The sequence below is a fragment of the Kluyveromyces lactis genome (genome assembly GCF_000002515.2).
Source record: "Kluyveromyces lactis strain NRRL Y-1140 chromosome E complete sequence".
Taxonomy (NCBI): domain Eukaryota; kingdom Fungi; phylum Ascomycota; class Saccharomycetes; order Saccharomycetales; family Saccharomycetaceae; genus Kluyveromyces; species Kluyveromyces lactis.
Window position 1 is genome coordinate 1,735,896 of NC_006041.1, and position 26,988 is coordinate 1,762,883.

The 26,988-nt window shown below is 40.0% G+C and overlaps 12 protein-coding genes across 12 annotated transcripts; 7 read left to right on the forward strand and 5 right to left on the reverse strand.

Annotated features, from left to right (window-relative positions):
* Window positions 1–120: 120 nt before the first annotated feature.
* On the forward strand, window positions 121–1,464 carry NMT1 (glycylpeptide N-tetradecanoyltransferase NMT1; the record flags this gene model as incomplete). Its single annotated transcript, XM_454835.1, has 1 exon — window positions 121–1,464. The coding sequence occupies one exon, from the start codon at window positions 121–123 to the stop codon at window positions 1,462–1,464; it is 1,344 nt and encodes a 447-aa protein (XP_454835.1).
* Window positions 1,465–1,966: 502 nt separating this feature from the next.
* NCW2 (Ncw2p) lies at window positions 1,967–2,569 on the forward strand (the record flags this gene model as incomplete). The annotated part of the gene is made up of 1 exon (XM_454836.1): window positions 1,967–2,569. The coding sequence occupies one exon, from the start codon at window positions 1,967–1,969 to the stop codon at window positions 2,567–2,569; it is 603 nt and encodes a 200-aa protein (XP_454836.1).
* Window positions 2,570–3,061: 492 nt separating this feature from the next.
* On the forward strand, window positions 3,062–3,586 carry UPS1 (Ups1p; the record flags this gene model as incomplete). The annotated part of the gene is made up of 1 exon (XM_454837.1): window positions 3,062–3,586. The coding sequence occupies one exon, from the start codon at window positions 3,062–3,064 to the stop codon at window positions 3,584–3,586; it is 525 nt and encodes a 174-aa protein (XP_454837.1).
* A 387-nt stretch (window positions 3,587–3,973) lies between these two features.
* Window positions 3,974–6,019, reverse strand: UGA3 (Uga3p; the record flags this gene model as incomplete). The annotated part of the gene is made up of 1 exon (XM_454838.1): window positions 3,974–6,019. The coding sequence occupies one exon, from the start codon at window positions 6,017–6,019 to the stop codon at window positions 3,974–3,976; it is 2,046 nt and encodes a 681-aa protein (XP_454838.1).
* A 1,593-nt stretch (window positions 6,020–7,612) lies between these two features.
* Window positions 7,613–14,038, forward strand: GLT1 (glutamate synthase (NADH); the record flags this gene model as incomplete). The annotated part of the gene is made up of 1 exon (XM_454839.1): window positions 7,613–14,038. The coding sequence occupies one exon, from the start codon at window positions 7,613–7,615 to the stop codon at window positions 14,036–14,038; it is 6,426 nt and encodes a 2,141-aa protein (XP_454839.1).
* A 376-nt stretch (window positions 14,039–14,414) lies between these two features.
* PAR32 (Par32p) lies at window positions 14,415–14,882 on the reverse strand (the record flags this gene model as incomplete). Its single annotated transcript, XM_454840.1, has 1 exon — window positions 14,415–14,882. One exon carries the CDS (start codon window positions 14,880–14,882, stop codon window positions 14,415–14,417), a length of 468 nt encoding a protein of 155 aa, XP_454840.1.
* Window positions 14,883–15,575: 693 nt separating this feature from the next.
* HCR1 (translation initiation factor eIF3 core subunit j) lies at window positions 15,576–16,409 on the forward strand (the record flags this gene model as incomplete). The annotated part of the gene is made up of 1 exon (XM_454841.1): window positions 15,576–16,409. The coding sequence occupies one exon, from the start codon at window positions 15,576–15,578 to the stop codon at window positions 16,407–16,409; it is 834 nt and encodes a 277-aa protein (XP_454841.1).
* Window positions 16,410–16,971: 562 nt separating this feature from the next.
* DLD1 (D-lactate dehydrogenase) lies at window positions 16,972–18,702 on the forward strand (the record flags this gene model as incomplete). The annotated part of the gene is made up of 1 exon (XM_454842.1): window positions 16,972–18,702. One exon carries the CDS (start codon window positions 16,972–16,974, stop codon window positions 18,700–18,702), a length of 1,731 nt encoding a protein of 576 aa, XP_454842.1.
* A 1,333-nt stretch (window positions 18,703–20,035) lies between these two features.
* Window positions 20,036–20,467, forward strand: KLLA0_E19713g (uncharacterized protein; the record flags this gene model as incomplete). Its single annotated transcript, XM_454843.1, has 1 exon — window positions 20,036–20,467. One exon carries the CDS (start codon window positions 20,036–20,038, stop codon window positions 20,465–20,467), a length of 432 nt encoding a protein of 143 aa, XP_454843.1.
* Window positions 20,468–20,786: 319 nt separating this feature from the next.
* PEX13 (peroxin PEX13) lies at window positions 20,787–22,013 on the reverse strand (the record flags this gene model as incomplete). The annotated part of the gene is made up of 1 exon (XM_454844.1): window positions 20,787–22,013. One exon carries the CDS (start codon window positions 22,011–22,013, stop codon window positions 20,787–20,789), a length of 1,227 nt encoding a protein of 408 aa, XP_454844.1.
* Window positions 22,014–22,531: 518 nt separating this feature from the next.
* On the reverse strand, window positions 22,532–23,899 carry MMR1 (Mmr1p; the record flags this gene model as incomplete). The annotated part of the gene is made up of 1 exon (XM_454845.1): window positions 22,532–23,899. One exon carries the CDS (start codon window positions 23,897–23,899, stop codon window positions 22,532–22,534), a length of 1,368 nt encoding a protein of 455 aa, XP_454845.1.
* A 1,005-nt stretch (window positions 23,900–24,904) lies between these two features.
* Window positions 24,905–26,608, reverse strand: ILV1 (threonine ammonia-lyase ILV1; the record flags this gene model as incomplete). Its single annotated transcript, XM_454846.1, has 1 exon — window positions 24,905–26,608. One exon carries the CDS (start codon window positions 26,606–26,608, stop codon window positions 24,905–24,907), a length of 1,704 nt encoding a protein of 567 aa, XP_454846.1.
* Window positions 26,609–26,988: the final 380 nt, after the last annotated feature.

Genomic DNA, 26,988 nt, shown 5'->3' on the forward strand with positions numbered 1-26,988 from the left:
TCAAAAGAAGTACAATAGGCGATACAGCGGTTGACTTTTGTTAGTACTGCTATTGTTGCCCCGATCGACCTTAAGGTAGCTGCGAACGCGCGTCTTTTCCGCTGGAAATAATATATCACAATGTCTGAAGAAGATAAATCTAAGAAATTGGAAGAGTTGTTGAAACTTTTGAAGGTCCATGATGGTGATTTGTCGAAGTTCACCTCTCAACAACGTAAGGATATGAACGAGTATAAGTTCTGGAAGACTCAGCCGGTTACTAAATTTGATGAAGTGATCAAGAAAGAGGGGCCTATTGATTCCAGTAAGAGACCAGAGGATATTCCAGACACACCCTTGCCATTATTGGGAGATTTCGAGTGGTGTACCGTTGACGTTAATGACGAAAAACAGTTGGAAGACGTATACGTGTTATTGAATGAGAACTATGTCGAGGACAAAGACTCTACCTTCAGATTCAATTATTCCCGTGATTTCTTGAATTGGGGGTTGAAACCACCTGGCTGGAAAGAGGAATGGCAAGTCGGTGTCAGGGTTAAAGAAACCAAGAGACTTGTTGGTTTTATCAGCGCTATCCCAACCAACTTACAAGTTAGAGGTAATGATGTGCGTAGTGTCGAAATTAACTTCTTATGTGTGCACAAGAAGTTGAGATCAAAGAGATTGGCGCCAATTTTAATCAAAGAAGTTACCAGAAGGGTGAATAAGTACGATATTTGGCAAGCCTTGCACACTGGTGGTGTGGTTTTGCCCTCGCCAGTCAGTTCATGCCGTTATGCTCATAGACCACTAAACTGGTCAAAGTTATACGACGTTGAGTTTACTGCTTTGCCAGCAAACGCTACCAAAACCCAAATGATTGCTAAATATACTTTACCAAAGACTCCAATCTCTAACATTAAACTAATGGAGGAAAGACACGTTGATGAGGCCTTTGAACTTTTCAATAAATACCAGCAAAGATTTGAATTGAGACCAAACTTCGATAAAGAAGAGTTCAGACATTGGATCTTGACCAGAGAAGATGTTGTATATTCCTACATTATTGAAAACGACGAGGGTAAGGTGACAGACTTCGTCTCGTTTTACTCCTTGCCGTTCACGATCATCAACAACCCATTGTACAAGGATTTGGGAATTGGTTATATGTTCTATTATGCTTCTGATGCCGACTTCGGATACGACAGATTTAGCGCAGAGGGCACAGAAAGATTAAGAAAGAGATTGAATCTGTTGATCAACGATGCATGTATTTTAGCTCGTAATTTGAAAATGGACGTATTCAACGCTCTAACTTCCCAAGATAATGCGTTGTTCTTGGAAGACTTGAAGTTCGGGCCTGGTGACGGGTTCTTAAACTTCTACTTGTTCAATTATAGATGTTTCCCAATCACTGGTGGTATCAAGGAAGACCAGACCTTTGACGTGGAAAAACGTAGTAATGTTGGTGTTGTCTTACTGTAAATAAATGTTTAAGATATTTAAAAAAGATATATTCTGATATTGTCCGTTGAAACATGCAATGTGGGTATGTAGATTTAGAATCTCAATGTCACATTTCATTATGAAATGACGGCAGGTTTCAGTCACAAATTGGAAGAGCATTTAAAAGCCTAATAGTCAGCTTCTTAGAAGAAGTTGCCTCGATGTCCCTTCAAGAAGGAGATCATCATTGAGGCATTATACTCACTAAATGATAAGCCTGCTCTGAGAGGGCATCTTAATTCATTATTCAGCCTCCTCTCTCATTACTACTTGAGTTTTACTATGCTGGGTTTTAATTAAAGAAATCTGAAATTAAAGGCTGTACCTGCCGGCATAAGAAAAAAATGGTATTTAGGGAAACGTTGAGGTGATCAGTGAACGTAAAGGTATATAAGCAGCAGTATCTTGGCGAGTATCTACCAACCTTAATTCGACTTTAATGTTAAAAATAGCAGATCTATAGCGGTAATCCAAACTGACAATGACAATGAATAACAGAATTATTGAAATATTAGTGACACTTTTCTTCCTACGTATTGCCAGTGCAGCAGTTTTAGGTTCTCTAGATGATGATGCACAGCAATCTGAGAAACAACCAGAACAAGCAACAGCCTCACAACAACCAGAACAGGCAGCATATTCGCAACAAGAGACTACTGGCTCCTACGTTGCTGCTGCAGTTGAAACCGCTACTACATCGGCAACGACCAGTAATACTAATCACGTGACTTCCCAAGCAAGTGTATGGGCAGAGACCTCAGCCAGCAATACAGTTTCAGTAGACAATACGCTGGCCACGTCAACTAGAAACTACGATGAACCAATAACTATACTCACCACCACAAATTCCGCAGGTGAAACGTATACATCTAAGATTTGGTGGCTCCCCTCGTCTTCCCTTACTGAGACTGGTTCGACGACAGCTACTCTGTCACAATCGGCAAGCAGCGCTTCGTCAACACAGACAACTGCTTACGTAAATAGCACTAACGGAGGTGCTTTCAATATGAACAGGGACATGAATCAGTTTGGTTCATCAAGCAACTTGGTTTACCTGGGTGCAGCTATTGCATTGATAATATGATAGATGCTAGGCATACATTTTATAGAGCAGTATATAGTTCAATATTGGAGAAGCCAACACTTTGACATAGATCGTATCTCTTGCAGGTAGAATCGATGCACTTTATGCATCGTCTCAACCAGAACCGTTACCAGCGGTTTTCAAATATTCATCGTAATTCCGGACAATGGACTCGTTTAGTCAGTGATTAGGGTGACGGCTTGATTGTGTGACTGAATAAGCGAATGCCTTTTTTTCGGTCTTCATGTCGGTAGAAACTGAAAAAAAAAAATTCGAAATACGGAAAAAAGCTTGATAGTATTTATAAGATGGTGATACCTTAGTAACTGGTGATGAATTAAAGTCTGCTTTTGGATTCACACTTGTCATTAACATTCTACTATTTCATATTACATTTAAGCCCACCGGAACTAATTGAGGTAGGGAGATCAGTATCAAGGTTCTGGCAACTATCATTTCAACGTTTTATCTTTTAACCTTTCGATTGTTCCGATGGTCCTCTGGCATAATAATTCACATACGTTTGGAAATTCATTCGATGCTGTCACCATAGCATTTTTTAACCGATACCCAAACCCATATGCCTCTCATGTTTTGAGTATCGACACTCTTTCTAGACGTGTCGATGATGATGGGAGACTTATATCTATTAGATTGATTAAAAAGATGGGGAAGCTTCCCAATTGGGTGAAACCTTTTCTTGGAAAGATATCTGAATCCTGGATCATTGAACATTCAGTGGTCGATACCAAGAAGGGAGAAATGCTGACTTATACTAGGAATTTAGATCATACGAAGATTATAAAAGTGGAAGAATATACTAGGTTTGAAAAAGACGGGAATAGCACTCAGGTGAAATCCATGGTCAAGTTCAGTAGTGGATTTGGGATTGGGATTAGAAACAGAATCGAGAGCTGGTCACATAGCAAGTTCGATGAGAATATTCAGAAGAGCAGGAAGGGCATGACTTTCGTTTTGCAAAGACTGGATCTCTCGTTAAACAAAACTTCGAGCTGAAAACGGTTTATTTGGCCTATTCTCCTTCTGCTTTCCAGTTATTTATTTGCATTTACTACCATACAAGCATCGAACAACAAACAATATATATACTAGAGACATGGACTCTCAATTTACTTCGTCGGGTTTATCTTTTAACCTCCCAGGACTTTTATTTATATCACAAGAAGCAGAGCAGATCAACCAGTAAAAAAAATGACGAGCTAAACGTTAATCACATATTTATCAATATACCAGGGCAAGTTCCTTGTTAGTATTATTTGATCTCATTATTGTAAATAGTCTACTTGCTTTGAAACTAAATCGTTTATTACATATTTGTATATTATTACATTTGATCTGAATCTATATTTATGACTGAACCGAGAATGGGTCACTCCCTTTCTCTCAAGCAAAACTTATATCCCATCCGATATCGTCACAAATATCTATCCAATCACGTTCTCTAACCCCCGAGGACCCTATAGATTCTCCTTCGTCATCCATCTTCCAGACATTTTGCATAATGTCATGTGCACGAACCACATTACGACATTTGTAAGTATCAATGTACCGTATGAATTTATCCTCAATTATGGCCCTATCCTGATCCAAACAATTGATCCCACAGATGAACATCGGAAAACATAGCGACGATTCCAATTTAGTTCCCAAGACAAGATCTAGCTTTGATAGTAGCGTTTTCGTATAAAACACTATTTCAAAGGTATTGTTTTCAACCTTCAAAAAATTGATCTTTAAATGTATTAACGCCGAAAGTCTGAAAATCTCAAAAAGGTGTTCGGATAGCTCCCTATAGTTTATTTCGTCGTCATTCTCTTCTGTACAATGCGATAAAATGTCAAGACCATTTTCATCTGGCGTGAGATTTAATAACTGTTGGTTTAGTTCCAAGGCATTGAACATAATAGTCTTGAAATTCTGTGAAGACACGTTCAATTTCTCTGATTTCATTTGCCTTATCAGATTTGTAGTTTCACCCAATACTTTGAAAATGGGCCTATTCAACAAATGTAGGGAATCGACTTGTAAATTGCAATCAGTGAAATTTGGGTTTGAAGATAATAATAACGTTTCATATTGGTTCATGGGGAATTTTGTGGTCTGTGAACCCATGATATCATGGTATATGAAATTCGCTAATAACCAATTTCTGGTCATCAAGTCGATGGCGTCGAACTTTGAACTGTTATCATCCGTCAATAACGAAATCAAATTCGAACCACCAATATGTTCTTTAATCAATTTGGCACCGGTTTGTAGTAAAATCTGCCATCTATTAACGTCCCCTTGACATATCTCTGCCCCACACAAGACCAAAATTTGAGCCAAGGAATATAAAAATGATGATGGCGATTGCTGGTGCTGTGGTTCATATAAACATTGTAGCGACTCTAATGTGTAATTGTTGGCCAACTTTGAGAAACGCGAGTCTCTATCTATTATAAGTCGAGTGGAAGCACCACCTTCATCCAGCGCTGGCACAGATTTAGAAATGGAAAGGTGATGAGCAGCCCATGCAAGAATACCATATAGAATCCCCTTATGTTTATGTGCCATAGGAAGGAAACATTGGAGATAAAAATTTTGCCTTGCTGGTGCAATACAAATCACCTGAGCTAAATGATCACGATAATAGTTGTAAAGATGCAGTCCCGTTGCATCCAGTTCCATCATTAGTGGTTCTGTTAAAGGATGTGACATGTACGGATCAGGAAACTGGACTCGTTGCAATTTCACTATATCTGTACCTTCCTCATTCAGTTTTCCAGCATTGATGCTGGAACTTGTATTCCTCTGTAGATCTTGCAAAAAGCTAGTTTTATTATCATCTACAAGAGCAATAGCCGTAGTATGATCTATATCTTCAGAGCCGTCGTCCTGCTGAGACTCTTGACTTTTATCTAGGGCACTAAACCCTGGTGAAAGTAATGAGCCCATATGTTGAGGGTAAGATCCATCAGATTCAATCTCAGTAAGTACCATGTCCAGCATGGACGGGCTCATTACAGGCAATTTAGGAGACGGGTGTAAATGTGAATGGGAGTGGGAATGGGAGTTTGACATAGCCATACCACTTGACATAAAACTATTCAAATGAACTCCGACCGCATCCACTGCCGCAGTAAAAGGAGAATGTCCATTTACCAAAGTCGAAGAACCAGCTGCAGAAGAAGAGTCTCTGCTAATAGACATCACAGCATTTACCTTGAGTTTCTTCTTCTTCAATTCAGTTTGTAACCAAACTTTATAAGCTCTTATCTGATCTTTAGTCAAATTGTCCGGAAACACACAATCCAAACTGAGCCTTGCACAATCTTTACAAATTGGCCTATCCTCTGAACACCTTTTCTTCCGTACTTTGCAAGTAAGACATCCTTTCTTCGAATGACGCCTACGTTTAGGCTCTCCTTCCGAAAGATCAACAGCCATCTTTTTATCGTTCGATCAGGATATACTGAAAACTGTGGGAAATCTATCGATTAAACAGCAACGTAGTGTGCCCACCTATACACTTTCGAACCAATCAGGGGTCGGTGCTAATGGAATAAATAAGTGGTTTTCAGTTGAAGCAAACAAGCCCGAGCAGTTCTGATTTACTATAAAAGACGAACCACTCCGAGGCTAGAGGTAACCAAATTCCACCTTACGTCTGTCTAATGACATTCAGATTTCATTTTTCACTTCCTTCTTTCTTTTTCATGCTCCACTTGGATACTTTAACTTCAAGCCATCAAAAAGCTTTTTTAATCTTCTTAAAACAAATAATGAACGACGACTCAACTTCAACAAAAGAGGTACGAGGGACCATTGGAGGCAGAATTCCCGTATACTAGCTCATGATGTACTGTAACTTATTCTGAATTTACATGTAGATATCAGTGACATAAGTACGTAAATATATACATGTGGTACCGGGTGTAGAAGTAAAACGTACCCAGTACTCGGAGGTATTATACGAACGGGTTCTCGAATTCCAAGCAGAACCGCATGTAGGAACGCATGCCTCATATTTAGGAACAACACATTAGGGTTTGAACACCATTCTCTACGTTGGAATGCATTGATCAAAAATGCATGAGTCTGGGTAACGCGTCAAGGTACAAGCTTGTTACCCGGATTCATACCGGCTGACGTAATGTATATCATTCACGTGATCGATGATTACCTCCCTGTTCTTCTTCTTGTCACCAGCACTTCTCACCCACCTTCGTCCCGCTGCCAGCAAATTCGAGCAACCTCGATATGATTGGTCCGATTAGATCGAAACTGACTTGGCCCCTAAACTCGGAGAGTGGGGAACCCAAATCCTTTCTCTTATCTATACGACCGGGTAACGTAATGTCACTTTGCCTGCTTACACCATCAGCAACGCACTGTAGCCCCTCCTCCCCTTATCAATCCCAAGTATGCCTTTTTGTTTTTTCTTCTGCGGTGTTTTCTGAAAAAAATACGTTTGGGTCTGAAAACTACGCCATTTTCAAGCTCGAAAAGAGCTATTCAAAGCACGTTATTCAGCAGTCATCTTTATTTGACTATCGGTTCATCCCGTGAAAGCTGGATTCCATCTAGTGCAGTCCCAATCCCAGTCTGAGTCTCCGCTTTGTTATCAGAATCGATTCGCCAATTCTCATTGGGAGAAGAGGAGCACAGCAAATTTAGAAACCCTCAAGAGATTTCTCGCTTACTCTTCCTTTCTTTACTTCATTTTTGACTAGTGTTTTCGAATGAATTTTTTTTTTTTGGTATGGTGATTTTATCGGTATCAAATACTTAATATATTTCTTAATATTACATTTTATCATAATAAATGAAATTAATGTGCTACTTACTGCCTGACATTTTCCCTATATATAAGAGAATGTAAATTTGAGAATATCAAAAGTAACTGACTGTTTAGTCCCGTTCATTTCTAGATGTTGTTCAGTTTTTTTTGGTAAGATCTGTGAACCAGCAATAGAACAGCATTTACTTGTCAGTACTAAAATATCATATCCTTATTTTTTTGGATTTTAGTTGCTTGTAATGATTTCTTCTGGGAAATATGATCCTTTAGAAGAATCGTACGATGGCGGTTGTTCTTTAGATGAAAGACCTTTATCAAAGAAAGCACATGTTTATAAGTCCTGGGCTAATGTCATACCGGACAAACAGGGTCTATATGACCCTGAATTTGAGAAAGACGCCTGCGGTGTTGGTTTTGTAGCTAACATCAAAGGTGTGTCATCCCATAAGATCGTTTCTGATGCGCGGTTCTTACTCTGTAACATGACACACAGAGGAGCTGTTTCCTCAGATGGGAACGGTGATGGTGCAGGGATCTTGACCGGTATCCCACATGAGTTTATGCAGAGAGAGTTCAAATTGGATGTAGGGATCGATATTCCAGATCAATCTCAGTACGCGGTAGGGAACGTTTTCTTCAAGAAAGATTCTCCCGAAGCGTTGGTAAATTCCAAGAGAACGTTTGAACAATTGGCTGATTCTTTGGACTTGAAAGTTCTAGGTTGGAGAGTTGTACCACATGATTCTTCCATTCTTGGTGCTGTCGCACTGTCCCGAGAACCAGAAATTTTGCAACCTTTAGTAGTGTTGAAAGAATTATTTTCCGAGTCATCTTCATCTTCTTCCATCTCTAAGGATGAATTCCAATCCACATGCGAAACCAAGTTTAAGACTAGCTTGTACATTCTTCGGAAACAGGCTTCTACATCGATCGGTCTTCAAAACTGGTTTTATGTTTGTTCCTTGGATAACAAAACTATAGTTTACAAAGGACAGCTTACCCCATCACAGGTGTACAATTACTACCATGATTTAACTAATGCTCATTTCAAATCGCATATGGCACTAGTGCATTCTCGTTTTTCAACAAATACATTCCCATCATGGGACCGTGCTCAACCTCTACGTTGGTTGGCTCATAACGGTGAAATTAATACTTTGAGAGGTAATAAGAATTGGATGAGAGCCAGAGAAGGTGTTATGGCTTCTGAGGTGTTTGGTGAACAATTGGATAAATTGTACCCGATTGTGGAAGAAGGTGGTTCTGATTCTGCCGCATTGGATAACGTTCTGGAGCTTTTGATGATGAACGGTGTTCTTTCCCTTCCAGAAGCTATTATACTGATGGTCCCAGAAGCCTATCACAAGGACATGGACTCGGATTTGAAGGCGTGGTTCGATTGGGCGTCATGCCTTATGGAACCATGGGATGGTCCAGCTTTGCTAACCTTCACTGATGGTCGCTTCACTGGTGCCACTTTGGACAGGAACGGTTTAAGACCATGCCGTTACTATATTACATCCGATGACCGTGTCATTTGTGGTTCAGAAGTCGGTGTTATTCCTGTGGAGAATTCATTGGTCATTCAGAAGGGTAAGTTGAAACCAGGTGATATGTTGCTAGTTGATACGGAATCTGGAGAAATGGTCGACACAAAGCAATTAAAGCATAAGTTCGCCAAGAGAAAGGATTTCAAGTCGTGGTTATCAAAAGTTATTAAAGTGGAAGATGTGTTAGAGAAGACTTCCAAATTCTTACCGCCAAGTTTCATTTCAGATTATAACTTGAAAGCTCAAACTGATCCAAGGCTATTGGCATTAGGATACACATATGAACAGGTTTCGATGATCCTTGTACCAATGGCGCTTGGAGGTAAGGAAGCTCTAGGATCCATGGGTAATGATGCTCCATTGGCTTGTCTAAATGAAGACCCAGTACTATTATATGATTATTTCAGAGAGCTTTTCGCCCAGGTGACAAACCCTCCAATTGATCCAATTCGTGAGGCCAACGTCATGTCCTTGGAATGTTTCGTAGGACCTCAAGGGAACCTTTTGGAAATGCATCCTTCTCAATGCGATCGTTTAGTTTTAAAATCGCCAATTTTACATTGGGACGAATTTGAAGCCTTGAAAAATATTGAAAAGGCACATCCTACTTGGTCTACTTCGAACATAGACATTACTTTCCCTAAAGAAGAAGGTCTATTAGGCTACACGGCTACCATTGACAGAATCACACAGGAAGCCAGTGATGCTATTGATCAAGGAAAGAAGATTTTGTTCATTAGCGACAGACTGTTATCTGCGGATCGGGTCTCAATCTCTTCGTTGATCGCTATTGGTGCCATTCATCACCATCTTGTTCGCAACAAACAGCGTTCTCAGGTGGCTTTGATCTTGGAAACTGGTGAAGCTCGCGAGGTGCATCATTTCTGTGTTCTATTAGGTTATGGTTGTGATGGTATTTTCCCTTACCTAGCCATGGAGACCTTGGTCAGAATGAATCATGAAGGATTAGTCCGAAATGTCAACAACGATGATTCATCAATTGACGATAAGACTTTATTAGATAATTACAAACACGCGGTTGATGGTGGTATCTTCAAAGTTATGTCAAAGATGGGTATCTCTACTCTTGCATCTTACAAAGGTGCCCAGATCTTTGAAGCTTTAGGCATTGATAATTCGGTCGTTGATCTATGTTTTGCTGGTACTGCCTCTAGAATCAAAGGTGTTACATTTGAATACTTGGCACAAGATTCGTTCTCTATGCATGAACGCGGGTTCCCATCTAGATTAACGATACAAAAATCGGTAAATTTGCCTGAGTCCGGTGAATATCATTGGAGAGATGGTGGCTACAAGCATATCAATGATCCTACTGCCATTGCTGCCCTACAGGACTCCGTGAGAAACAAAAACGAAGATGCATGGGAAATGTACGTTAAGAAAGAAATGGAGGCTATCAAAGACTGTACTCTAAGAGGTCTCTTGGAATTGGATTATTCTGATTCGGAATCAATCCCATTGGAACAAGTTGAACCTTGGACGGAGATCGCAAGAAGATTTGCTACTGGTGCTATGTCGTATGGGTCAATTTCCATGGAAGCTCACTCCACATTAGCAGTTGCAATGAACCGTTTAGGTGCCAAGAGTAACTGTGGTGAAGGTGGTGAAGATCCAGAGAGATCTATTGTAAACTCCAACGGTGACACCATGAGATCTGCCATCAAGCAAGTCGCATCTGCGAGGTTCGGTGTAACATCATTCTATTTATCAGATGCTGACGAAATTCAAATTAAGATAGCTCAAGGTGCTAAGCCAGGTGAAGGTGGTGAATTACCTGCTCACAAGGTTTCCAAAGAAATTGCCAAAACTAGACATTCTACGCCTTATGTGGGTTTGATTTCTCCACCTCCTCACCATGACATTTATTCCATAGAAGATTTGAAGCAGTTAATCTATGATTTGAAGTGCTCTAATCCAAGAGCAGGCATCTCAGTTAAATTAGTCTCTGAAGTCGGTGTTGGTATTGTGGCCTCTGGTGTCGCTAAAGCCAAAGCTGATCATATTTTAGTATCTGGTCATGATGGTGGTACAGGTGCATCCAGATGGACCGGTATCAAGTATGCTGGTTTACCATGGGAACTTGGTTTAGCTGAAACACACCAAACATTAGTTTTGAATGATTTGAGAGGAAACGTCGTTGTTCAAACTGATGGTCAATTGAGAACAGGATTCGATATTGCTGTTGCAATTTTATTAGGTGCCGAATCTTTCACTTTGGCGACCGTTCCTTTGATTGCTATGGGCTGTATTATGTTGAGAAAATGTCATTTGAACGCATGTGCAGTTGGTATTGCCACTCAAGACCCCGTTTTGAGAGACAAATTCAAAGGTCAACCTGAACATGTCATCAACTTCTTCTATTATTTGATCCAAGATTTGAGAAGGATAATGGCAAAGTTGGGCTTCAGAACTGTTGACGAAATGGTGGGACACTCTGAGAAGTTGAGAAAAAGAGACAACGTCAAGACCAAAGCGTTGAATATTGACTTATCTCCAATCTTGACTCCTGCCCACTTGATCAGACCAGGAGTTGCAACAAAGTTTACCAAAAAGCAGGATCACAAGTTACACACTAGACTCGACAATAAGTTAATCGACGAAGCTGAAATTACTCTAGATAAGGGTTTGCCAGTTACCATTGATGCCAACATCATCAACACTGATCGTGCTTTGGGGTCAACACTGTCATACAGAGTCTCTAAAAGGTTCGGTGAAAATGGTCTACCTCAGGATACGGTGGTGGTTAATATATCTGGTTCAGCTGGTCAGTCATTCGGTGCATTCCTAACTGCTGGTTTGACCTTCATTTTAGATGGTGATGCCAACGATTATGTAGGAAAGGGTTTGTCTGGTGGTAGATTAGTCATCAGACCACCAAAGGACTCCAGATTTAAGTCTGATGAGAATGTTATCGTCGGTAATACCTGTTTCTACGGTGCAACGTCTGGTTATGCATTCATTTCTGGTTGTGCTGGTGAACGTTTTGCCGTTCGTAACTCTGGTGCTACTGTTGTTGTGGAGAGAATCAAAGGTAACAATGCCTTTGAATATATGACTGGTGGTAGGGCTGTTGTTCTTTCTCAAATGGAATCTCTTAACGCTTTCTCTGGTGCAACTGGTGGTATTGCTTATTGTTTGACATCAGATTATGATGATTTCGTTGGTAAAATCAATCATGACACCGTTGAAATGCAAAGTTTAGTTGATCCTGTTGAAATAGCGTTTGTGAAGAACTTGATCCAAGAACATTACAACTATACCAAATCTGATCTTGCTAAAAAGATTCTGAATAAATTTAATCATTACTTGAATAATTTCGTAAAGGTTATACCTACGGACTACAAGAAGGTTCTTGAGAATGAAGCAAAGGAAAAGGTTAAAGCGGAGAAACAATCTACTGCTGATTTCTTGAAGAAGTTCAACAGCTCAACGGATTCCGCTGTTGATGCAACTAACGGAGAAGTCGATCTGCTCAGATCATCTGTATCTCATAAATCGACTTTGGCTGAACCTAAGGTACTTGATCTTGAGGATGCCGTACAGGATACTAATAATTTGAAAAAAGCCGAGGAAAAGTTGGAGAAAATTCGTGGTTTCATGAAGTATAAAATGAAACACGAAAAGTACAGATCTCCCGCGGCAAGAACTAAAGACTGGAAAGAGCTTTCTAATGCAATCACAAAGAAGGACGCTAGACAACAGACTGCTAGATGTATGGACTGTGGTGTTCCATTCTGTACATCAGATACGGGATGTCCAATTTCCAATATTATCCCAAAATTCAATGAGCTTGTGTTCAAAAACCAATGGAAATTAGCATTGGACAAACTATTGGAAACTAACAATTTCCCTGAATTTACTGGTAGAGTTTGTCCCGCTCCATGTCAAGGTTCTTGTACCTTGGCTATCATTGACGATCCAGTCGGCATCAAGTCTGTTGAAAGATTGATTATCGATAACGCTTTCAAAGAAGGATGGATTAAACCTTGTCCACCTGAAGTCAGAACAGGTAAGATTGTTGCCGTTATCGGCTCTGGCCCTGCAGGTATGGCTTGCGCAGACCAATTGAACAGAGCTGGTCATTCAGTAGTTGTTTACGAGAGGGCTGATCGTTGCGGTGGTTTGTTGATGTACGGTATTCCAAATATGAAATTGGACAAGTCAATTGTTCAAAGACGTTTGGATCTATTAGCAGCCGAAGGTGTTCAATTCATCACAAACACTGAGGTTGGTAAAGATATCTCCGTTGAGGAATTGAAATCTAAGTTCGATGCTATTGTTTACACCGTTGGCTCGACCATTCCTAGAGACTTGAGAATTCCTGGTCGTGAATTGAAAAACATCGACTTTGCAATGACTTTGCTAAAGAGCAACACGCAAGCTTTATTAGACAGAGACTTAGAAACAATTAAGAAACAAATCAAGGGGAAGAAAGTTATTGTTATTGGTGGTGGTGATACCGGTAATGATTGTTTAGGTACTTCTGTCAGACATGGCGCTGCGTCAGTTCTAAACTTTGAGTTGTTACCACAACCACCTAACGAACGTTCTAAGGACAATCCTTGGCCTCAATGGCCACGTATCATGAGAATTGATTACGGGCATGCGGAAGTGAAAGAACATTACGGAAGAGATCCTCGTGAGTACTGCATCTTATCCAAGGAGTTTATTGGAAATGAAAATGGTGAAGTGAAAGCCATTAAAACCGTTCGTGTCGAATGGAAGAAATCTCAATCTGGTGTTTGGCAAATGGTAGATGTACCAGGTTCTGAACAAATATTTGAAGCTGACATCGTTCTATTATCCATGGGTTTCGTCGGCCCTGAAGTAATCGAAGACCCTACCTTTGTCAAATCCAAAAGAGGTACCATCACTACGTTGTCAGATTCCTCGTACTCTGTTGACGGAGACAAGGTATTTGCAGCAGGTGACTGTAGGAGAGGTCAATCTCTAATCGTGTGGGCTATCCAAGAGGGAAGAAAGTGTGCTACAGCCATTGACACATTCTTGATGGGGTCCACAAACTTACCTGGAAATGGTGGTATTGTCAAACGTGACTACAAACTCTTGGAAGAACTAGCCTCCACAATTTAAACTATTTATTATTTTTAATACGAGTATGTACGACTAGTAAAGAAACAATTATTTATTAATTTTCTTTATATGAATGAGATTTGATTGAGAGATAAAAATCAATATTATGAATTACTTATATATTAAAAATGCCTTATTAAATAGAGGGAAGAAAGGCTATGCAGTATTATATGTACAATTACATCTGTTTCAAGTTGTCAGGGTCTGTGTCCCAATGTTCATGAAGACAGAAGAAGTATCTTTTGATTACTTTTTAAAGTTCATTTCGTTACGTTAATAAAAAAGGAGAAGGGAAGAAGAAGGAGGACTATATAGTCTCATTATGCAAGTGTGAGGGATGAAAAGATAGGAAGGAGAAGAGCTGATCGGTGGCGATTCACTTGAAAAGACTCTTCAATTTGGAGAAGAACCCACTCTTTGATGATTTTTCGTCCACGTGACTCGATCCGTTGTCTCCAGTGGAGGAATTCTTAGAGCCCTTCTCATCCCTTTTCTTTCTTGACGATTTAGGGCTTAGTATGTTCCCAGCACCACCTCTACCGATCGATATGGTCTTTGGAGGTTCCGAGAAGCGTCTCGACTTGATCTTTTTGATGGTTCCTGTATTGTTTGAAGAAGTCACGTCTATCACGTCGTCATCGTCAACATCCTGTGCGGTGCGTGTCATAACCGGGTCCACATTCCTCCTCATATTACCAGCACCACCGCGACCCGTAGAGTAAATTGGCGATAGTATATTGGGGGTCTGGGAACCCTGTGTCACAACCTTCGGTGAAGGTTTCTCGTTCGACGTTATCATGTTTCCTGCGCCTCCTCTTCCAGTACTTACTCTATATTCACCCATGCCGATATATTGAATAATCTCCCAAAGATACTTTCTTTATTATTGCGTTGCCAAACAACTATTCCAGATTAGGTCCACTTGTCACGAGCCTATATCACAATGGTTAGATTGGACCAACAACTATTAAATGGATGCACATTTTATGTTTTCAATACTGACATGTATATATAAAAAAGGTTCGGATCGAGAGTTGATCATTAATTGTGTGTTGGTCAAGGAATCGATGATAAGGGACCGAAGGTCGTATGGGATGATGAGGAGCCTGGTGCATGAGTGACGCCAGAAAAAGTAACTATTTAATTTTGAGAAATAGGTATCAAAAATAAATTAATTTTGGAGCGTCATAATGGGCAGAACAGGATATGAATACGTCAATTGGGTACCATTAAAAGGGAAGTGATCATTAACATGTTATATGGTGCCAGTGGAACTCTGGATAGACAAAAAATCGTGGTCTATAGCAGGGTATTTTCGTTCTACATGCAATATGATGGTTTGACGTAGCAGTCTTTGCGGCAGAAGGGAGGGACGGAGGAAGGAAGACCACTGCCCCGGGTAACAGCTCCCAAAAGACCCAAAAATCGAAATTTAATGCCACCCATAAGCATCTTGACAAGAATTTGTAACGAGGACAATCAATAAACACTTGCTTTCAGCAGCTCTACCCTAACCGAGATCAATTATCAATCAACAATGTCCTGGGACGACGAAGATTTTGCAGTGCCAAGTGGCTCCAAAGAGAAGCCAGTGTTGAATTCATGGGATGATGAGTTCGCTGAAAACGACGATGAGCCGGTACTAGAGTCCTGGGAGGACGAGGAGACTGCTAAACCTAAGCCTAAGGCAGCAGCAGCAGCTGCAGCCAAGGCTCCAAAGAAAGCCTCTCCATCACCAGCTGCTACACCAGCTGCTACAAAGAACACCATGCTCGATATCGATACTCTTGACGACAAGACCCGTAAAGAACTATTGAGAAAGGCTGAACTGGAATCTGATTTGAACAACGCTGCAGACCTTTTCGGCGGTCTTGGCGTCGCAGAAGAACATCCAAGAGCCCGCGCCGAACGTGAAAGAGAACAGCTTGCAGCTGTCGCCCAACCTGCTGCGTTGACCAAGGATACCCCAATCCAATCGCACCCATTGTTCTCGGATTTGGAAACCAAAAAAGATTACCAAGAATTAAGGAAAGCGTTGGCTACCGCAATCACCTCGACAAGCAACAAATCCTTGTTGAACTACTCTGGTGGACTAGCCATCGACTTGATCAGAGACATTTCCAAACCAATGACCGTCGAAAACATCAGACAAACCATTGCGACATTGAACGTATTGATGAAGGATAAAGAAAGAGAAGAAAGACAAGCTCGTTTGGCCAAAGTCAAGGGAGGCACCGCCACAGGCGGTGCCGGTAAGAAGAAGGCCAAGGCTACTAGGGCTAACCTCGGCGGTGCCTTCAAGAAGGATAACGATTTCGACCTAGGTGGTAACGATAACTTTGACGATTTCGGAGAAGACGATTTCATGTAATAGAAAAAAAAAACAGATCTCATCACATATCATCATCACATATCATATATAGAACGTAAACAATTGAACTGTTAATATTGCCCAAGTCTTGTTCGCTAGCCCGGTCGCTCTTTCTCTCTCTCATCTACCGAATCTGAGAGCGCTCTTGACTCTCCACTGGCCCAGTGCTGCCTCAAACCAGTACAACAAGATCCGATCCACGCTACATCCCACGCTACGAAGTGAAAAATCATCATGGAAATCCGGCAACAAAGAAAAGCCAGAGAAGACCAGAGGAGAGCAAGCCGGATATGTATCAAAACAAGGGTGGATGAACCAAGTCGTGGAGTCGACGGTATATGATTGTTCCTATTCCGCGTTTGAACTGTTTTTTTTTTTCTCAGCTATGAACTTGTACTTATATATATATATATATATATATGTATAATCGAACGCCGTCTGTATTCCGCATATCAATATACTATATAATAAGGTAACAACTTGGTAGAGAAACTTGGTAACTTAGCAGCTGTTTTGTGTACTTGTTATCGCAAAGTGCAAGAAAGACCAGAAACGCAACTCAATGTTCAGGTTTGTTGGAAGATCCGGTTTTGCTTTGCGTGGTTCGCTGCAACTACGTAAGGACGTTCTGCGTTCTAGGACCACTGCCGTTGCAAAAAGACATTATTCGTCTTCTAACGGTAATAACGGCGGTGGATTTTCGTCCGCCATTTTAAGCGTTCTTGGTGGTTCTTTAATTGGTGGTGGGTTTGTTGCATATGCTCTAGGCTCTCAGTTCGAGAAGGAAAAGTCCGTGAGTGATTTGTCCATTGCTAGATTGGAAGACCTTGATTCTCCCGAGTACTGTGATAAGGAAACTTTTGCTAAAGCTCTTGTTGAATTGAAAGATGTCTTAGAAAACGATCCTGAAAACTTCACTGTGGCTAAGGACGATTTGGATGCTCATTCGGATACCTATTTCAACTCTCATCATGCTGAAGCTAATCAAAGACCAGAAATTGTTTTGTATCCACGCAACACAGAAGATGTTTCCAAATTATTGAAAATCTGTCACAAATACTCTATCCCAGTGATCCCATTTTCAGGTGGTACCTCTTTGGAAGGGCATTTCCTACCAACTAGACCAGGGTCTTGTGTCGTCTTGGATATTTCAAAATATTTGAATAAGATTATTCAATTGAATAAAGAGGATTTGGATGTTGTGGTACAAGGTGGTGTTCCATGGGAAGAATTGAACGAATATTTGAACGATCATGGTTTGTTGTTCGGTTGTGACCCTGGTCCAGGTGCTCAAATCGCCGGTTGCATTGCTAATTCTTGTTCTGGTACCAACGCTTATCGTTATGGTACCATGAAGGAAAACGTTGTTAATATTACTATGTGTATGGCTGATGGTACTATTGTTAAGACCAAGAGAAGACCTAGAAAATCGTCTGCTGGTTACAATTTGAACGGGTTAATTATTGGTAGTGAAGGTACTTTGGGTATCGTTACTGAAGCTACTATTAAATGTCATGTTAGATCTACTTTTGAAACTGTCGCTGTCGTTCCGTTCCCAACTGTCAGTGATGCTGCATCTTGTTCCTCTCATTTGATTCAAGCCGGTATTCAATTGAATGCTATGGAATTGTTGGATGATAACATGATGAAAATCATCAACCAAAGTGGTGCTACTTCAAAGGATAACTGGGTCGAATCTCCAACTTTGTTCTTCAAGATTGGTGGTAGATCTGAACAGATTATTCAAGAAGTCATTAAAGAAGTGGAAAAAATTGCTTCTCAACACAACAATACCAAATTTGAATTTGCTACTGATGAAGATTCCAAGCTAGAACTATGGGAAGCTAGAAAAGTTGCTCTTTGGTCAACCATTGATACCGGCAGAAAGACCAACCCAGATGCCAACATTTGGACAACCGATGTTGCTGTTCCAATCTCGAAATTCGCAGATGTTATTAATGCTACCAAGGAAGAAATGAACGCATCTGGTTTATTAACCTCTTTGGTTGGTCATGCTGGTGATGGTAACTTCCATGCATTCATCATCTACAACACTGAACAAAGAAAAACAGCTGAAACTATTGTTGAAAATATGGTCAAGAGAGCCATTGATGCTGAAGGTACTTGTACCGGTGAACACGGTGTCGGTATCGGTAAGAGAGACTACTTGTTGGAAGAAGTTGGTGAAGACACTGTTGCAGTTATGAGAAAGTTGAAGCTCGCTTTGGATCCTAAGAGAATCTTGAATCCAGATAAGATCTTCAAGATTGATCCAAACGATCATCAACATTAATCTGACCCTCGGTTCTATCATTAATGAATGAATGACGCTAATGAAAATGGTAATACTAACTAATGTTATACCAGATACGACGACGAACTCTTCCCTAAAAACAACAAAAATAGACTATAAGGTAAATTCCCTGTAATTATTACGCTCAATCCATACAAACTGCCAGTCATTATTGTTAATCATATTCAAAATAAAACACCATAACTTTGGTATTTAAGAGCAGCACTACTAGTCATCATTAACCTCACGTTCCTCTACATCAAAGGTGCAAATGGACTGTCTGATCAAAAACTGACGCAAGTCAGAAATTAGGTTCGGCAAGATTTATAGCCGCAATGTACTCATACGTAAGAAACTAGAAAACTCTATAAAGCCTAAAAAAACCTGAGATATAAACATTAACCAAGTTAAGAACCAGCACATTTCTAATCATGTGACTAACGAGTTAGATGAGATCCGATTCATTGTTCACCATTCATTATATTATTCACTGAACTTTCTGCGGATTGTCTAAAACGACAACATAGTAACACAAATTCATTCTTACAAGTTTCATAGACTATTCCGATGGATAAGTTGACAACCGTCCTGAATGTCTTTCAAAGTGAGACTCTCCACCTTCTGCAGCAAAGTGATTGCTCTATTTCTGTTCTTTTTTCCTGCTCTGTATGTCTGTCTTTCTCAAACGCAAAATGTTGATAGCAAAAAAAAACGATACTACACGGTGTTTGACGACAGTTTGCTAATTGAAGATGCTAAGAAAATATACGCACATATACATGGCAGTATTCGTGGCAGTTAATATTCTCTGTGGGATTCAATCTGTACTGGTATTTGTGGGATAGGATCCCCAGACTCAGGGAGGGTTTGAATGTGTACTTGATATAGGTTATGTAATATTATCAGCAATCGGATCATAATGATGAGACCCCGATGATTAAATGGATCGATGTCCTTGGGCATTTCATGGAGGTTCAAATTGCGTCAACTCATAATGCTGCTCAGAAAGAATCTGTCGAGTTCTATTAGGGATGGAATACGTATTTCTGCTACAAAAGCAAGTTACCATCTCTCCAGTACTATTGTCGATAGATATTGTACCATTTAGTAGCAAACCTTAACATGTTGAAAAACAGATGATACAAATCCAGATATATGATACATACTAGTATGTATATATATATAGGGCATGGTCGAAAGAATAATGCCTCTTCTAGGATTAGACACCTTTAAATACACCATTATCAAATTCAGATACGAATCAATCAAGCCCGTGATCGATTAACGCAACGAGAGAGCAACACTACTATACCCACATATTCCTATTTTCAAAATGATGATTTCAAAGACTATTTACAGAGGTTCCAGAGTCCCAGCTGCCTCTAGATTATTCACAAATTCTCCTATGGCTCGTTCTATTCACAATTCTAACATTGATTCTAAAGGTATCAAAGAAACTTTAGAAGACGTTAACAAGAAAGTTGGTAAAGCTGCAGCTGAAGGTATTGAGAAGACCGAAGAAGCAACTCATCACTTGGGTGAAAATTTCCAAAATGTTGAAGAAAAAGTGAAAGGGATATTCAATATGACAGGGCAGGATGCCAAGGAAGCTGCTGACACGGCTTCAAACAAGGCCAGCGATCTTGCAGAGAAAGGTAAGGAACACGCCCAAGCCAAAGGTAGAGAGGCTGCTGCCAAGGGTAAGGAAGCCGCTGCCAAGGGTAAAGAAAAACTGGAAAATGCTGCTGACAAACTAAACGAATAAAAATAAGGAATGAGATGATGATAAAGTCCGGAATGTCGATGTCCTCTTTTCCCAATAAACCAAATTACCTGATCCTTTAAGCAGCAGGGTGACAATAAACGCCCTTGTGCTAATATTCTAGCATTCCAAATGCCGTATCTGGGGTTCGAGCAATGGAATAATAAATGTGTAGTAACCACAAATACATATATAACGTGAAACAAGAGAAAAATACAACGTAATTCTTCTTAATACTTAGTCTGAAACTTTCTGAAGCTATCACATCTTTAACTTAGCATTTGTGACCCGCCATATTCAATTCTTGTCCATCACCATGTAATCACTGTTGATTCTGTAATAGATGGTCTACCGAGGTTGAATCCGCCAGTTCTTCAGAAGTATTCGATTTCTCAGATTCAACAGGTACGCCATTTTTCCTTTTCTTAATCAACTCAAGATAGTTGTATGGAACGTACCCAATATTTCCTTGTTTTGTTCTGACTTTCCACCATTCAGAGTTATTTCCTAGTGGATCTTTCTTGGAAATGATTGCCATTAGATCTCCTTTCTTTAAGTTACATTCAATTCTTGGATTCTCAGGAACGAAATCATAGATCGCTCTTGCAAATTCTAGGTTATTAGGATCTAAGATTTGTTGTGCCATAGCGCCGCCAGCTATTTTGGCTTTTTGGTGCTGTTGTAATTTCTGAATAAATTTGTTCAAAAGGTACGGGAAGCCGAACACAGCTGCTAAAAACACAATCAATGGTTTCCATGAAATTCTTCTACCCTTTTTCTTCGTCAGATCTGAGTCCCTGAATTCTTCGATAAATTGTTTTGAAAGATCTGAGCCCTGGCTCTTTCCGCCCTCTATCCCTAAGCGCTTTTTGGAAGGCGCTACTCCCATCTTACCACCTGTAACTCTGTACAAGATCTTTTTTACGAATTTTATCAAGGCAAATATACCAAAGAATGATCCCAAAAGCTCCTTCATATATTGAAACTGTTCCGCAACGGTTATCATAGTGAAAAAAGAGTTATGGGTAGCCATATATGTAGCTTCTAACATCTGGGCGAAACCAGCAACGGCTCCTATAAGCCCTTCTATTAACTGGAAAGTTGCCTGTGTTGACTCTGCAATCCCCGAGGGTCCTCCATTCATACCGTTCATACCGTTCATCCCATACATTGATCCGAACCCTCCCCCATACATCGACCCTAAACCACCGCCGTACATCGACCCTAAACCACCACCATACATAGAGCCATAACCACCTCCGTACATGGATCCATATCCACCACCCATGGAACCCATTCCATATCCTGTACCTAAACCTCCACCATACGCCGAACCATATCCAGACATACCATTTCGAAGAGGGTTTCCCCCGTTCAAAGAATCCATACCCTCATTTAAACCGTTCGGTTTGGATGGTAAGTCAGGCTGATTACCAGATGGTTGCAACGCACTGCTATTCTCAGTAAAACTGGCATCAGTTCCTAAACTCTCAACTCCATTTTTCTGCTCCCAGGGCTTCGGTCTGGAAACACCTGCCGATTGTGACATGACTACTGATGCTCTAATAAATATGAACTTCGATCACAGCACTTAATAGAAGCCAAAACCGCTACAATCGATGTGTATTCATCACTGTCGTTACCTGTATTTAAGCTCCACGACATGATTCAATGTTACTTTTAGAATCATCGTCAATCTTTGAAATATGCTTTGGCCGGGTAACAAGTTACTATTTCCTGCGTCGTGACTTAAAGACAATAGTAGATATCGTCTTTTCATCAGCAATAGACGATATCTTTTCCACGAAGAACCGTTGGATACTTGAATGAAAATCCTTATTTCCTTCTTTTAAATATTTTGTATTTAAATTGGTTCCGAATGACACGCATATTATGTATATATGTATCCTTGTTATTATTGAAAGAATGTATAAAAGTTCGAAATGAAGCAGCTGCAATGTGAGTTGAATGTATCTACTACAAAGCTTTATCAGCAGCATTGGATAGTTGTAAATATTGAATCGAAAATGTTGTCCGTATTATGCTTGAAAAAAATTTGTAATTATCTTATGAAAAGTCCTTCTTGTGTTTGCTTTCTTCTAAAGAAGTTAATTGTATGCGTAAATTGAAACCATGCTGTAGTCTCGTTGGATTAATACTCCCCGATAATACCTCGCCTTCGTCACAATCTAATGTCGTAGTACTGTTATGAGCGGTAGTGTTGTCGGGATCGCTGATATGTAAACTAGATTCATCTGGCTTACTCTCCGATTTGGATTCAGCCAGCGCGTCGAGTTGTTCAACTGTTAAGTACTTTACCCTGTTTTTCCTTGGGCTCAGTCTGGATTCCAAAGCCTTCTGAATTCTTCTGCATTTAGCTAATTCTTTCTCTAGCTCTTTTATCTTTCCTTCAACAGCGATCTTTACTAGTGCATCTGATTTGAATGGTGGTTTATTCGATATATTCTCCCGTGACCTGTCTGAATTGTGAATTATGAAGTCTGTATTTGATATTCTTGGTAATTGTTGTATATGCTGTAATAACGAGCTGCTTTGGAAGGTCAAGGACTCATTTGCTCTCGTTAAACTATTGTTGATATCTTTTAAATTCTCGTTATCCAAATGCAATTTATCGTTATCCAGTTTCAACTCATCAATCTTCAGTTGAAGTTTCTTGATTGTCAGATCTAGTCTTTCTTTGTCGAAATGATGATCGTCAGGATATTGGAAATCATCTTTATTATTCAGCCACAGCTGTTCGTCATTCATGAAATTTGATAGTATACTATTTCTTTTGTTATTGACAGCCCCATTGTTATCATTTAATCCATTTTGTACCTCCTCATCAGCTAGCATTTGAAGTTCAAGATCAAGTGTTACAGTCGGTGAACTTGAAGTATATGAATCTGAGGATGGGAACCTATCACCTATTTTTGGAGGTTCTAGCTCAACGTATTTTGTGGTATTACTTAACTGGGATGTACTAGACATTCCTCTTCTATGCCCAAGAGCAGGTTTGCCATTGGACCCACGATTTAAGTTATCATTTCCATTGGCATTCATTTTTGTGCCAACTATTGGAACATTTTTTATCACTTGATTACTGTTGTTGTTCTTCAAAAGGTATTCTTTCTTGTACATCTTAGGCGGTTGCACTTTCACAGGACCAGGTATTGGAGATATCCTAATTGGAGAAGTAGATCTTAGCATTGATGAAATAGGAGTGGGATTGGTATCTCCTCCAATTGAGTTCGACCTAGACCTAGACCTTGGACCTATCGGTATCACGTTTGCCATACTATTATTGTAATCCAGTTGCTTGTCCATAATTTTTGACAAAGATGTCCTAAGTCGTTTGGGGTAGGCACCGTTATCGTCTAGATAAATCGATGAGCCATGAGCAATCATTGTATCATCAATGCCACCTCCGAGCATCTTCTTTTTGTTTCTGTTTTATATTGGATGAAGTTTGCACTCCCGTACGCTATTGTGCCTATCTCTAATTTGCGGTTTACTGTGCTCTAAGTTAGACCTCTAGAGGTAAACTTTGCAAAAAGCTTCTTGTTAAGAGAAATTTTACAGTAGGGGATACTCTTTTTGTCTCTTTATTCCAACCCTAAATGAATCTCAACTTGTTTTGCTGAATGATGTTATGAAAGGCTGATGCTCCACTGACACAAGGGTTCGACTATAAAGCTAGCAAGTATTCGGTGCTTTCCTCACTTTGTCAAGTTTCAAATACCCTTTACCTTCCCCAACAGAATATTAACGGAATGTAACTTCGCACAAAACTCCTTTTCCAACAACGCAGGTGCTCTCTTTGAGAAAAGGAAGTGCCTTTTGTCGACCAGTTTTCCTCTCTTACCAGTAGGATGTCAAAACTCTCCGCCAAGAGACTTTACGAGTGATTTCGATGAAGGCAGAGAATAACTAAACTTAAGAAAATCACCTCGTATAACAATAGTTGAAATACTTTTGTTAAGCTCAAAGAAAAAAATCCTTAAAATGGGTAGGATCCAAAACTCACAACTTCATCTACCCTCTTTCTCTTCCGTTTGTGGGAACTGTGTTACCGAATCCGACTGCTCATCGCTTTCGACATGTTTAAGTAAAGAAAACAGACAATGTTTACAAATTACCCTTTTAGGACATAACGTTACTAAAATCAGCAGATCGGCTAAGAAGTATAGACAGGTCGGATAAGTCAAGGTATAAAATGCCGGGGTTCGAGTCTTGAGTGGGAACTGACTTTCAATGGGATCTTGTTTCAAGAACTTTATGAAAGTATATAGATATCTATATATATATATATATGGGACTGAAATATTACTAGTATATCAGAGGTATTAATGTACAATGGTTTTTACCGGAAAGAATTGAAAGTCGCATCTACTAGTACTCTTGGTATAATTAAATATAATCTGTTCGTTTGTTACTATCCTAGTACTTCAAAAACTTCTGGTAAACCATATTGTCAGTTTCATCTTGATATTTATATCCTAGATCGTCCAAGAACTTTTGGAAGATTTCGTTGTCTTGTGGAGGCACACTGATACCAGCCAAAATTTTCCCAATATCAGCGCCATGGTTTCTGTAATGGAATAAAGTCAAGTTCCAGGAAACGTTCAATCCTGATAAGAATTTAGTTAGTGCACCTGGTCTCTCTGGGAATTCGAATGCAATGACTTTCTCATTTTCAATTTTAGAAGCACCACCGACCAAATATCTACCGTGAGACTTGGCCATTTCGTTGTCAGAGATATCTACGGCTTCGAAACCTAAAGCATGCAATTGTTGAACCACTTGCTTGATTTCCTTTTCACGGTCAACGACGTTAAAAGATGTGTAGATACAAGCGGTTGGTACATCGGAGTCATTTTCGTGACAATGCTCGTTATAACGGTATGAGAATTCAGTGACAGCTCTTGGATGGATCACATTCTGTAGCTTCTTGAAAGAACCTGGAGTATCTGGAATGGTGACCAACATAAACACTTCTTTACCTTCACCCAATACAGCACGTTCTGAGACGAATCTTAAACGGTCGAAATTCATGTTGGCACCGGAAAGAATTGGAACGTATGTCTTCTTAGAATGGTCTATTTCAGGGTGTAGTTGAGAGACATATTTTTTCAAACCGGCAACAGCAAGAGCACCACTTGGTTCGACAATTGATCTTGTGTCCTCAAACACATCTTTAACGGCAGCACAGATTTCATCGGTGTTCACCAAGATAACTTCATCGACTACGTCTTGACAAACACGGAATGTTTCTTCACCGATTAACCTCACAGAGGTACCATCAGCGAACGTTCCAACACTTGGCAATGGGGTACGTTTACCGTTCTTTAATGAAACATCTAACGTAGCGGCATCGTAAGTTTCCACACCAATAACCTTGATATGAGGTGCGATTCTCTTCAAGTATGAACCAATACCTGAAATCAAACCACCACCACCTACGGCACAGAACACTGCTCCGATGTTAGACCCATTTTGTACTTGTCTTAGAATCTCCATGGCAATAGTACCTTGACCAGCGATAACGTAAGGATGATCAAATGGTGGAATATCTGTCATACCACGTTCTTCAGCTAACCTCGCACATTCCAATTTGGCTTCATCGAAGTCGTCACCGTATAGAACCACTTGGGCACCTAATCTCGACACGTTTTGATATTTGATTGATGGTGTTGAAACAGGCATCACAATGGTAGCTGGAATGTTCATATGATTACTTGAAAAGGCAACACCTTGTGCGTGATTACCAGCAGAGCACGCAATAACACCAGCATTCTTCTGTGTTTCGTCTAGCTTGGCAATCATGTTATAAGCACCACGCAGCTTGAAGGAAAACACTGGCAACAAATCCTCTCTTTTCAATTTAACGTTAGTGTTTAGTCTAGAGGACAATGACACCGCACGTGAAATGGGGGTCTCTTCAATGACTTCATAAACAGAAGACCTTAAAATTAAACGCACGTAGTCTGGAGATCCATCTTCCAATCGTTCGTCAGCCTTCAAATGGGAGTACATCCTCTGCAAATTATCAGAGAACTGGTCCGTGCTAACACAGCGAACAGAAAGTTTTAATGCATTTGAAGCACGAAGAACTCTAGGAGTTCTCACTATAGATTGTAGCATCACAAAATTAGCTCACTATAGGGGCGGTATACCAGATTACTGGATGAACTGGTTTGATACCCTTTCAATGCAAATCATCCCACATACACCAATGGTCTTGCAAATGACTCTATTTTTCTATTTAATACCAAAGATCTGTTTAGGCCATTTTTTCACGGTGAAAAGATTCAGTACTATCTATGTTGATCACGTGGACCCATAAAATGAACATCCAAGATACGTATGCCTGTCGCTACTTTACGAGTTTTGATGCTGCTAAAGGAGTCTAGTTGAATATCCATTAACAGACTATTAGATCGAATTAAACAATAGCTTACGCTTTGTGTGATTGTATTGTTCTTTCAGCAGTTTTAGCTCTTTTTGACATTACTCAATATCTC